We start from the raw sequence: 13,446 nt of genomic DNA on the forward strand, positions 1-13,446 counted from the left end.
AAGACACCCCCACACTTTGAGATATTTCAAATTTGGTTTTCTATTTTTCCAAAGTTCATAAGGGGTTTTATCCGAATTTTTATAAGGAATTCTATTCAAAATGTGACATGCAGTAAACAAGGCTTCCCCCATAAATTATCAGGCAAACCAGAACTTATAAGCATAACGTTTATCATGTCTAATAAAGTACGATTTTTTCTTTCAGCAATTCCATTAGATTGAGGAGCATAGGGAGGAGTGACTTCATGAATTATGCCATGTGTTTCAAAAAAATTCACTCATTTCATTGGAAGGATATTCCCCTCCTCTATCAGAACGAAGAATTTTAATACTCCTTTCTAATTGATTTTCAACTTCTGCTTTATAAACCTTGAATTTTTCAAATAACTCACTTTTATGAATAATCAAGTATACATAGCAATATTTTGAGAAGTCATCAATGAAGGTAATAAAGTATTTCTTTCCACCACGAGTAATAACACCATTACTATCACATATATCACTATGAATGAGTTCAAGTACACAAGTTTCCTTTTGGACAGAATTTTGAAAAGATTTTCTAGGTTGTTTGGCTTGAACACAAACTTCACATTTTTGTTTCAATTCATTAAAAGATTTAGGAATAAGATCAAGTGTTATCATTCTTTTAATAGAATTCAAGTTAACATGTCCAAGTCTACCATGCCAAGTGTCACAACATTCAACATTTGAAATAGAAGATGAAGAAATGCTAGAATTTTTATTAATAAAGGAAGACATGATACTAAGTTTAAATAAACCATCACAAATATATCCTTTCCCAACAAAAGAACCATGTCGAGAAATTACAACTTTATTGGATTCAAAAACAACTTTAAAACCTTGTTGAACTAACAAAGCAGCACTAATCAAATTTTTTCTAATTTCAGAAACATGAAAAACTTCATCTAAAACAATACAATTTCCAGAAGATAATTCTAATTCTACTCGGCCTAGACCAATGACGCGCGCTAGGCTCCCATTCCCCATGCTTACAGTACGTGTGCCACATTCCTGATATGAAGAAAATAATTTTTTATCAGCACACACATGAACATTAGCTCCAGAGTCAATCCACCAATCATTTGAGTTATAAATAAAATTTAACTCTGGGCTAGTGACATGATACCTATTAGATGGGGAATCCGAGCTAGCATTAGCGGTAATAACATTAGCTTGAGGCTGAGACGAAGATTTGGGATCAGATGTAATGTCTTTTGGTTGACGACGATGATGAAAACAATCTTTAGCAAAATGATTGTTTCTTCCACAAACAAAGCAAAAGAACTCATTTCCTTGAATTTTACTCTTTGGTTTGTAGTTGTTATTAAAAGCTTTGTTTTTATTTTTAGAGAAATGAGAGCTTTGACCAAATTTATTATTGGAAAAACCAGATTTTTTGAAAAATTTTTGTTTAGGCTTATTAGCGTTTTCCACTAAATGAGCCTTAGCCTGAAAAGGGGTTTTATTATAAACCTTTTGTGAAATACGATGTTTATCTTCAATTCGCAAGGTAACCAATAAATCAGATAAAGTGAAATGATCGGGTTTATGTTTAAGACTTCTTGCAAATTCAGACCAAGAATGAGGCAATTTAGAAATTAACAGACTAACAAGCATTATGTCAGGCAAAGTAATTTCTTTCATTTTCATATCATAAATAATATTTTCAAATTCATGAACTTGGTCAGAGAAAGGTTTTCCATCTTCCATTTGAAAATAAATCATTCTTTCACAATAGTATTTTCTTAAACCCTTTTCAGCAGAACCATACTTTAGTTCAAGAGCGTCCCATAACTCCAAAGCAGTTTTTGTATGACAAAATATTTTATAAATATTATCAGATAAAGCACTCAAAATACGACCATGACACAAAATATCTTTATCACTAGAAGAACTAGCTTCAACCAAGGCACAATCAGGACAATTTTTAGATTTTCCATTTAAAATAACAGAAAATAAATTAAACTCAGTAAGCCAAAATTTCATCTGTTGTTGCCAACATAAAAAAATTTTCACCAGTAAATTTTTCTGGCTTACTACTCAAAGAATTTAAAATATCCATTGCAGACATGTTGATATTGAACAAAAAAAGGAAAGACGTTTTCTCTCTAAGATTGTTAGAAAATAAATTTAATAGAACACAAAAAAAAATATTTAGATTTTCTAATAAAACCAATATCAACAACACAATGAATATTATAAAATTAAAACAGAGCAATTAATAACAACTAATCAAACACAAAGAGTAAATTAGAATATTAAATAATAGGTTTAGAGTAGCCTGAGTTGAAGCACGCAGAGCGCTATCTTTAGAGAGAAAACGCTCCCACTGCACTGGTAATTTTGAGTCTTATAATGCGCTTCTCTCTCAAGATACGTCAACCCATTAGATCGTTTGAATGCAGTGAAAGATCCCCGAATCAAAGAACATCGCTCCAAAATTATAATTTTGTAGTAAAAATAATATTCAGAGAGAGATAAAAATGAACTTGCAGATGTGTTTTTCTCACGTAGCAATGTGCATAATATAGGCACGATATTGGACAGTTAAAAGCATGTCACATTCACGTGCACCGTGATTCCTAATTTTTTGTAACAACAAGAACCAATGGATAAGAAAAATGTTTCGTGGGTATTAACCACTTTTGTAAAAGTCAATATGTTCACATCCAAAAACCAAAACGGTTTTGCAATTTGAACGTTAAAAATCACGAAAACCAACTTTGATAAAAAAAACGTAATTAATTTAAATTTTAAATTATAACATAATTTCTCAACAGGGAGGAGTACCTTAATAGATATTGTCTTGTTGAACCCAGTATATGTTGAAACCTTGAAATACTATGCCTTTGGGTACATTTGTTTTGAAGTATGTTACTACTTTCCCGTAATCACATTCCTAGGAATATTTAAAAATGTGTTTAGCGGGATTTTAACATTCCTGAGAATATTTAAAATTTTAAATTAATTAAAATAAATAATGAGTTGAATAAGTGGGTTAAAATATAACTTCCCACATTCTCATGGGAATACAACTTTCCCATCCTTCACCGTGGGAAATGAATTATGTTGTGGCTACTTTCATAGGAATAAATTATACCCGGGAATACTTTTTCAAAACTCTAAACAAACATGGAATATGACATTTCCAACTCTATTCTCAAGATTGAGTTTTTAATCTGTGAAACAAACACACTGTTTTCATATGCTGTCTTTCCCCCCTTCCTGCAATTCAAAATACTGGTTATAGTTGAGGATTATTATCTCATATAGTTCGGGAATCTTATATACATGCTGTTACAGGGAATGAGTGATCTTCTATCTCCAATTTTGTTTGTGATGGATGACGAATCAGAGGCATTTTGGTGTTTTGCTGCTCTAATGGAACGGCTTGGACCCAATTTTAATCGTGATCAAAACGGCATGCACTCTCAACTTTTTGCATTATCTAAGGTGTTTATCTCTTCTCTCTCCCCTTTACAAGCCACTTACACATCATTAATTTTTAACGATTAGGTTGTCTTGTTTTAATTGGTTAATTTTACAGTTCACACTATGCTTGCCTTCAGTGGCTTTATATTATTTTAACACTCGTGTACAACTTAGTGGGGAAAGGCTTTGCAGTTGTTGTATATGCACACAAGCTCATTATGAATTCATCTTACAAGGCATCCACATATACAGGGTGTGCTTAAATAATTTATAAAGATTACAAATTGATTTTTTATAATGTTAAAAGTTGTTAATTTAATGTATCTTTATGTAATTATATTTGAACAAGAAATATACAAAACACATAAATATTTTTATAATTATAGGTAGAATTTACTAAAACCGCCAAAAAATGTAAACAAGAAAAATAATAATAATTTTGTGGGGGTTTAAAACTGCCATAAACATGAATTAGGCACTCAAATAAGTCAAACAAAACTGCAATTTTGTGACGTTTTTTAACTGGTTAAGTGATTAAATTTTCTAACACTCAAAACCAGCGTTTACAAAATATTCGCCACAAACCATTTTTTACGACCGTAGATCTAACGGTTATTAATGACGCTGGTAATGTAATTTGTGGCGGTTTTTAATCCCAAAAACTATCAAAATAACAGCCACAAATCACACATTTTTTGTAGTGGTAGTTTGATAATTTGATTTAGTTGGAATTTAATAATTATTTAAATACAGTTACTTATCATCTCAAATTGACAACAAAGTTAACACATACTAACCTAGTCTTCCAAAAATTAAATAGGACTTAAGACCAGAGCAAAAACAAATCTACATGTCCTCAATGGAGAGAAAATGAGTTAAAAACTTCACGTCTTCACCTATGCTCAAAGAGCTTCGTATTTAAATGTAGACAGGAAGTTCCGTGAATAGTTATTATTTGATTTAATGTATTAATTACTTTGTTTGTTAAACATTTTGAAATTTCATATTTTGAAGAGGTATAACAATTGAGTCATCTTGGGCTTATCATAAAGATTGTTATTCGAAAACGGTCAGTTATTTAAAAAAATTAACATAATAAAAATTGTAATTAAATTTTTAACATAATGATTATATATATGTTAACAATATTATCTAAGATCTGTGAAAAAAATTAAACAGAAATTAGTTAGATTAAAATTATAGTTTAAATATATTATAAATTTCAAAAAATAAATATATAGACATTTGATCTCATCATCAAAATCAACTTCTTCATATTTTTGCAAACGCGTATCTTCTAAGTCTATATATTACTTTGATCCAGTAATACTAATAGAAATTACATGACAAGAAAATGAATTATTAAACAATTTAAATTAATAATTAAAATCAATAATAAAAAATAAAATAAATTTTATTAAATAAATAAATTTTAATTATTTATTATCTTGTTGCTTGTTTTCAACTAATTTTGTGCACACATAAATACCTCCAAAGTAAAATCATGGAGCCTAAAATGATGAAAACTCAAAAATCTACCTCTAATACTAAGTGCAAGTTTTGAAATTAGGATTGAAATCGAGATCATCAAAACATCTTTAGTAATTTTTTGCAAAATTGGATACTTGATCCCATTTGACTCATTGACATTTGCTCGTGAAGTTAAACTTTCTACTATTTTTAGTTTTAATTTGATACTTTTCAAAATAATAAGTAGTATAATTTCTTAATATTATTAATTTCAATTTAATATGAGCTATCATAAAGCTTAGAAAAAAATATTCCAACAATTTTAACTTGTATCTTAGATTTAAAATAATAACATTATTATTATTATTATATATAAATAAATTATTATTTAGTAATTATATTATATTATATATATGTATATAACTGCAGAACAGGGTAGGTTGGGTACCATAGTACCTATAACAGCACCCACTGAATTTTGCGGATCTACACTCCTCCCGAACCTATCTTTACATAAGTGGGTATTTATCCATTTCATATAAAAGTGTTTTGTAGATATGTATAGGTCCATCTTATCATCCTTAATTTTATCTTTGAAAAGGTACCCAATCAGTTAAGAAAAAAAGATATTTATAAATTACTTTTAACTTCAATTTTTAATTAATGTAAGACTTTTTAAGTATACCAAAACATAACTAAAAAATCTAGAAGAAATTAAATAAATGTGTTCTAGTTGTCGACAGAGAAAACTCTTTCAACGGAGCATTCAAGAGTAATCGACTAAGAGCTAGTTATGTCTATTTAGCCTGCATCCTTTTGTAGTTGTATGCCTGTTTCTATCTCTTATCCCAAATAATTAGGATTAATGCTTTATCGTTTTAAGTATTTATTTATTTATTTATTTTATATTATGCGTAACTGACTTATTTTTATAATTCTATCTTTGCTTACTACATATTCTAATGACTATTAAATATTGGAAGGTTAATTATCATGATCGTAATCAATCAGTGAACATGCTCAGTCTCAGACATACTAGTTGGTCGATAACCTTGGGAACAAGGTCAATCGTCTAACGACCTAGGAGGGTACAAAATGATATATGGACATTTTTCAATATATGAGGATGAACAGATGTAACAAAATAATACCGGAATATATATAGACAAATTTTACCACACCTTTAATTTTTAGAGGGTTTTGAAACCTTTTTTTATGTGGTATAATTATAATAGTCAAGTAATACATATCATGCCACGTCACTTACATGAATAACAAAATAATACTCCCTCGGATTAAGTATTTGACGCAAACGTTGAAAGTTTCTCGGTAACTTTCTTTTTCATCCGAGTATCTTTTGTACTCAACCTTTCAATATTTTTTATTTTAAAAACGATAAATAAAACATCTCTTCAAACTAACATCCAAATTGAAATGACCTAATTAAAAAAAACTAATGATCATAAGGAAAACAAACACTACCAAGTACCCAGTACATCGTCATATGATGGCTTGATCAAGCATGGAACCACTCAGGAACAAGCTGTTTTAAGAGATTCATATAAGTATGGTAAAGAAGACGATTTTTGGCACCCGTTCGATGGACTTGAGCGTGCTTGCAAAAATATCTGAGTTGATCAAGGGTACAACAACCCAGCATTTGGCTTAGCAAAAGGAACAACCAATTAATTTCCCTTTTCTTAGTGCTCCCAAGGATGGGTTTAGCGCTATTTTCTTTTCCACACTGTGAGCATTTTGGCAACTGTGGATTCATCCAAGCACCTGGTGCCCTATCATGCATGTCTCCTTCCCTCTGAATGAATTCTTGTAACTCAGCCACTTTCTCCTCTAGATCGAGCCTCATCTCGAACTCCTGCTCGCACCTCTTGCACTGGACTCTCCCTCTGATCGTTAGAATATTGTTTTGCAACAGATATCTGCGGTTGTGCACGATGGCCCGGCGATCGGTGGCCCAAGGGAAAGGTGCAGGCACGGTTTCACTCTTTCCTTGAGAGGGTGCACGACGACGGCGACGCAAAGCGGGTGCGACGGGAGCAGTTACATTCAGGTCAGCAGCAGCATCTTGATGGTTGTTGTTGTTGTGGTCGGAAGATAACTCTAACGTAGGGTTAGTTTTGCGGTTGGTGGATGATGACTCAAAGGTAGGGTTAGTGCTGTGGCTGGATTCGCTTGAAGAAAACTCTAACATAAGGTTAGTGTTGTGGCTGGTCGATGGCATCCACAAAGAGTCATGGTTAGGGTTAGGGCATGACATTTGCATCTCTAACGACGGGCTATTTGTTTGAGGAGGAAGGAGAGGGTTAGGGTTAGGGTTAGGGTCAGGGGAAGACTTTCTGGCTCTCTTAGAACTAGGAAACCAGAGATAGAAACCAAGATCATCCTGGCGGTCGTGAGCATCCTTATGGTCTTGTAAGTGGTCTGAGTTCTCCATTCCGTAGAAAATGGTTGATGAGAAAAGGAGAAGGAGAAAAAGTGATATAATATTTCTGAGAGACAACAGAAAGTGGATCCTGTAGAGTATAAATAGGAAGAAAGATATATTAAAATGGCTATTCAAATTTCATGATGGCTGTGACGTGTAAAGACTAGTCTTTGCCTTTCTTTTCCGTGTCCGTTTGGGATGCTCACCAAAGGTTGGGTATGTTCAAATATTTGTAGTTGCACAATGGAAATCTTTATGAACGTGATAATTGGTTCAAAATAACTGACTCTTTTCGAGATATAAATTTTATATCTTGTATCGGGAATATATATTTGAATTATGTCAAAAAGTTCAATAAACAAAGTAATTAATTAATTAATTAATACTTCTAACTTCTAAAATCTGATGTGTCCAAAATTATATAACCAAACTAATTCAGTTAATTGAAACTTCTCCCTTTTTATGCGTTTCCACGAGCATAGGTGAAGAAATTTCTAACAAATTAATCTGGTGTTATTTAATTTTTGATTCTTTTAAAATAATTTAAGTTATTACATTAGTAATTAATGTGTTAACTTCGCTGTGACAATTTGAGAATTGTACAAATAAATCTATTTAAATAATTAAAATTAACTAAATCGAATTATCAAATTGCATTGAAAAATATATTTTAAAAAAATCGCATTGAAAAGAAAAAAAAAGGTTTAGTAAGTTCACCAACCAACTTATTTTTATATAAATATATGTGGCTGTGTGCTAGCATAGATAATATTGTATTCTTCAATTAACTATCTTAAAAATTAAACTATGAAAATATATAATAAAAAAAAAAATTTAAGACAAATGAAGCATTTATACTTCCAACAAAAATCTTCTTTCTTTTTAAACATGCATTTTTGCTACACATAAAACAAATAATTTATGTAAAATTACATGAGATAAATAATTTATTTGAATAGTCAGTATGTATAATATTTATATATTAAATTTGTAGAAAAGTACTTATTTGACGAACATGATATCAACAATAATAGAAAAATAAAAAAAAATATTATTATTCACAAAGTTTTACGAAAAGATTAGATATTTGATTTTGTAATTACAAAACAAAAGTCCAACCCCAGCTTAATACAGACTGTTTTCATATTTTTAAGCAGACATTGTTTGAAACATTTATAAACTTGGTTTATGATATGTGTATTAAAAGTCAACAATAACAATACTTTATTTCAGTTTATGATATCATTTGGTTGATGCAAAATTTTACGAAAAAAACTTAAAAAACATTTTACTAGAAAAAGTTTAATAATTTTAATTTTTTCATGTGACATAATAATAATGTCAACTTGTTAGTCTATTATTATTATTATTATTATTATTATTATTATTATTATTTTATATATATATATATATATATATATATATATATATATATATATATATATAATATGCTCCTTTAAATGCTTATGAATACTCTCCCTTCTATATGCAATCAAGTAAATTGGAGGGGATTATTTATATAATATTATTAGATATTATATTTTTTTAATAGTGTAAATATTGATAAATAGTAACAAATAAAAAAAATTGTGAAATGTAATAACGTAAATTTCCTAGTTTATCATATATATATATGTACACCAAATCTTATCATTTTAATAAATTATGTAATATAAATTTAATTGATCAAACTATGAAATTAGATGATATTATATTTAAAATCATGTATATCAAATTTTACATGATTTAAACTTTTTAAAATATATTTTTAAAAAATAAATATTTGTACATATTTTAAATTTCATATTAAACATTAAAATAAAAAAATATGCAATGAACTAGTAAATAATTTTGAATGAAATTTGATATAAATAATCTTGAATATAACATCACATAATCTAATGGTTGAAATTAATCATTTAAATTTGTATTATATAAAAAGTTTAAAAGTATAAAATTTGATATAAGTGTTTAAAATTTATACATGATGTCAAAATATCCAAACTCTATCTATTTATTTATCATCTCATATATATATATATATATATAGATATAGATATAAATTAAAAATTGCATTGAGCGTTAACTCTTAGATTTTAGCTTAATTGGACTTTTAATTTTTTGTAATATCTCTTAATTATTATTTCCCATAATGATGGTATCTTGTAAATATTTTTATAACAATCATATTTTTGGATTATTAGTAAAAATATATAATAGATAAAATTGGTAACAAGTGCGACTAAAATATCTTGAATTTTAATGTGTGAAAAAAACTTAAAAATATGATTTTTCTAGTTTAAACAAGACGAAACAACTAACTTTTGAAATGATTAAATTTTGCACAAGTGTTATCTCTTAGATTTTAGCTTAATTGGACTTTAATTTCTTGTAATTGCATTATCTTCTAGTGATCATGATCGATTATCACCTCTCTTAATTATTTTTTCCCATAATTATTTTATCTTGTAAATATTTTTACAATAATTATATTTTTTTGATTATTAGTAAAAATATATAATGGATAAAATTAGAAACAAGTGCGACTAAAATATCCCAAATTTTAACGTGAAGAAAAGTTAAAAAATATGATTTTGCTAGTCTAAACAACACGAAACAACTAACTTTTAAAATGATTAAACTACCAAACATCTAATAATATTTGAGAAGTCTAATAAGATAAATTTGTTAACTTATTCTGTTTATATATACATCAGAGCATTTTTAGGAAATCTTGTTTAAGAGAGAATTTTTAGGGATCTTCTTAACTACTTATCCAATTTAATTTTTATTTATCATAATTATTTATAAATTAAATTTTAATATTTTAAAATAAATTATCTATAAGTAAAAATAATCTTGTGCTATAATATAAATTATTTATCATACATATAAAATATAATGTATATGTTTAAAATTATCTATTTATATAAATTTTAAATATAATTTATATATTCAGGCATACTAATTTCTTTTTTATATATAATTTATGGCTTAAATATATTTTTAGTTCCTATAAAATTAGCAAATTTTGATTTAGTTCCTGAAATGTTTTTTCTATGTTTTTCATCCCTATAAAATTAAAACTATTGTTTTTAGTCTATATTTTTATTTAATCATTTTTAACTAATTTTTATTTATTAAAAAATTAAGTAACCATCTTAAGTGTTATTTACAATTATTATTGATATTATATTGATATTTAACACTTTTATAAAAAAAATTATAAATCTTTTAAAATAAATGTTATTTACCAACCTTAAAATGATCATTAAGGACTAAAAATAGCTAGTTTAGATTTTAATTTGGAGAGAAGAAAATCAAAGAAAAATATCTTATAGAATTAAAATCAAATTTTTCTTATTTTACAAGAACTAAAAATAATGATTATAAATTTTGAAAGGATGAAAAACAAAGAAATTTTTTTAGAAGGACCAAAATCAAAATTATTAATTTTATAGGGACTAAAAATATATTTAAATCATAATTTATTATAAACTTTAGTAATATAATAAATATTTAACTTGTACATTGTGCATACTAAAATATCAATAAAGTATATTTTTATTCTCTTAAATTGAATTACATTTTCTATATATCATGTTTAATTTTGATCGTTAAAATTTATTTGTTTTAAGTTCTATCATATCATATTGCTTTAACATACTTATAATGGTATGATTGTATAATTATCCTTCAAATTTAAATAAAATAAAATGTTCTTTTTATATTAACTTAATTTATTGAAAATATAATAGAGTAATTTTAATATATATACTTAATTATCCTTCAAATTTATCGGATGCACTTGCAAGAATAAAATGTTAGATATACTTAATTATATCAAATACTAAAAGTTTTTTTTTTCTACAATTCGATTTTATACTTTGATTGAGTTGGATTTTAACAATTCTTTAAACACCTTTAGTTACAATCTCAAATTGACAACAAGGTTAACAGTGTTCCAAAAATTAAATACGACTTAAGACCATAGGAGAGCAAAGTTACAAGGCCCAAATGAAGAGAAAATGGGTCAAAATATACTCAAAGTCTCGTATTTTAATATATACAGGAAGTTCCATGCATAGTTATTATTTGATTTTGGATACATCAGAATACAAAGGTATTAATTACTTTGTTTGTTAAACTTTTTGAAATTTTAGATGTTGAAGAATTATAATGATTGAGTCATCTTTCAATTTAATATGATAAAGATTTTTATTTGAAAATAGTCGGTTATTTAATATCATCACATTTAAGAAATATTCAATCATATCAATATTCCTATAAAGAGATTACTAAGAAAAAATTAATGTTTGAATGCACACGATCTTTAACAAGAAGATAAAAGAAATTTGAAATATCTTGTTTTGTATTCAAAAGGACACAAACCTTATCCTATTACACTTCTTTTCTCTATATATTCTTCAAAGTTGTTAATTTTAGTTGTTTTAACTTTCAAGACAATTATATCACTCTCTCTTTTATTTCGTATGATTTTTTTTGAGTATATTAGATATAAAGAACTCAAGATACTCATATAATAAATTTTTAGTTTTTTAAATTGTAAAATCACTTATTTATAATTCTAATATTATCTTTTTAATAAGAGAATAACTAATTCATTTAATCTATCTAGTAAAAATATTATTGAAATTTCATTTTTAAGAAATTATCAATAGTTATAATTAAAATAACTTTAATAACCATTTGAATTATTTATCGTAATTTAAAAATACATCATATATATTCAAAGGAAAATATTTATTACAATTTTAATCATAATATAATTTATATTGTTAAAAATATTTATTTATGATGATATTAATTATATCAAATAAAAATTTATTCAGTATAATATAAAAACTAAAATATATTACTACTACTAATGTAGCAAAAGAAAATCTAAAATATTACTAGTAGTTATTAGAATATTAAAATACCACACAAAATTTATACACGTACAACACACAAGCTAAAATATTACTTCTAATAACTAATTATTATTAGAATATTCAGACACAAAACAAGTTTTCAACCCAATACTCAGTTATTAATTAAGCATATTAAAACTTACACTCCCAATGGAGCTCGATCACCTTATAGTTGCACTCTTCACAGGCACATGTAAGTAACTAAGTGTAATTTATTTGAATTTTATGGGTTCATCAATTTGATAATTAATTAATTTTGGTTCGGTTGTTGAAACTATTAAAAGTATTTTAAAAAATAAAAACATTTTATTGGTTAGTAAGTTTTTTTTTCCCAATGTGCGTTTGATAATTTGATTTAGTTGGAATTTAATAATTCTTTAAATCCAGTTACTTACCATCTCAAATTGACAACAATGTTAACACATACTAACCTAGCTAGTCTTCCAAAAAATTAAATAGGACTTAATAAGACCAGAGCAAAAGCAAATTTACATGTCTTCAATGGAGAGAAAATGAGTTAAAGAGTAATAGAAATATATTTTTTCTTGCTTTAAGCCACTTCCATAAATGAATCTTAACGTCTCCGAAATCTCAATTGCTATGTGTATTAGTACGGAACTACTTGAGTTCTTCATGTAAGTAAATTTTTTTCCTGTAAAACGGCTGATACCCCTTATACCCCATATTATTATATAAATAAGTTTTTTTCTTGGCTGGTAAAAAAAAATTCAGCAATTGACATCAGTACTGTTCCCTCCAATTAGACTTGCAAATGCTTGATATGCTCTTGTAATTCATCATACATTGTGGTTTGAAAACCAAACCACCAAAAAGCATAAATGCAAAACTAAGAAAAATAGGTTACATTCAAAGAATAGACGCTTAATTAGTATCCTCCATCTTCTCAAGACATCCTACACAAATTTCTTCGGTCTCATTGATTATTTTCCCTTCTAGGAAAAATTCATTTTTGTTGGAAATTTATTTTGAATTGATTCTATGCAAAATCCAACACTCTAAACAGAGTAAGCTATTGTGCCACAATATCTTCCATGGGCCTCCCCACTCAATGTTATTATATGCTTATAATGGATTTATTAATATATATATATATATATATATATATATATATATATATATAGTTAT

General features: G+C 26.9%; 2 protein-coding genes across 2 annotated transcripts in view; one reads left to right on the forward strand and one right to left on the reverse strand.

The window, feature by feature from the left end:
* LOC109794351 (uncharacterized) overlaps positions 1-6,235 on the forward strand; it is a 29,620-nt gene extending 23,385 nt beyond the window's left edge. The window contains 1 exon segment of the mRNA XM_083073235.1: positions 3,325-6,235. Within this exon segment, the coding sequence (XP_082929361.1) occupies positions 3,325-3,537 (213 nt within the window). The 3' untranslated portion in view covers positions 3,538-6,235.
* A 131-nt stretch (positions 6,236-6,366) lies between these two features.
* On the reverse strand, positions 6,367-7,973 carry LOC109802781 (uncharacterized). The gene has a single exon (XM_083073896.1). It carries the CDS (start codon positions 7,373-7,375, stop codon positions 6,440-6,442), a length of 936 nt encoding a protein of 311 aa, XP_082930022.1. The 5' UTR covers positions 7,376-7,973; the 3' UTR covers positions 6,367-6,439.
* Between the last annotated feature and the right edge of the window lie 5,473 nt (positions 7,974-13,446).

This window comes from Cajanus cajan, chromosome 4 (assembly GCF_000230855.2).
Source record: "Cajanus cajan strain Asha chromosome 4, NIPB_CcT2T_4, whole genome shotgun sequence".
Lineage (NCBI taxonomy): Eukaryota > Viridiplantae > Streptophyta > Magnoliopsida > Fabales > Fabaceae > Cajanus > Cajanus cajan.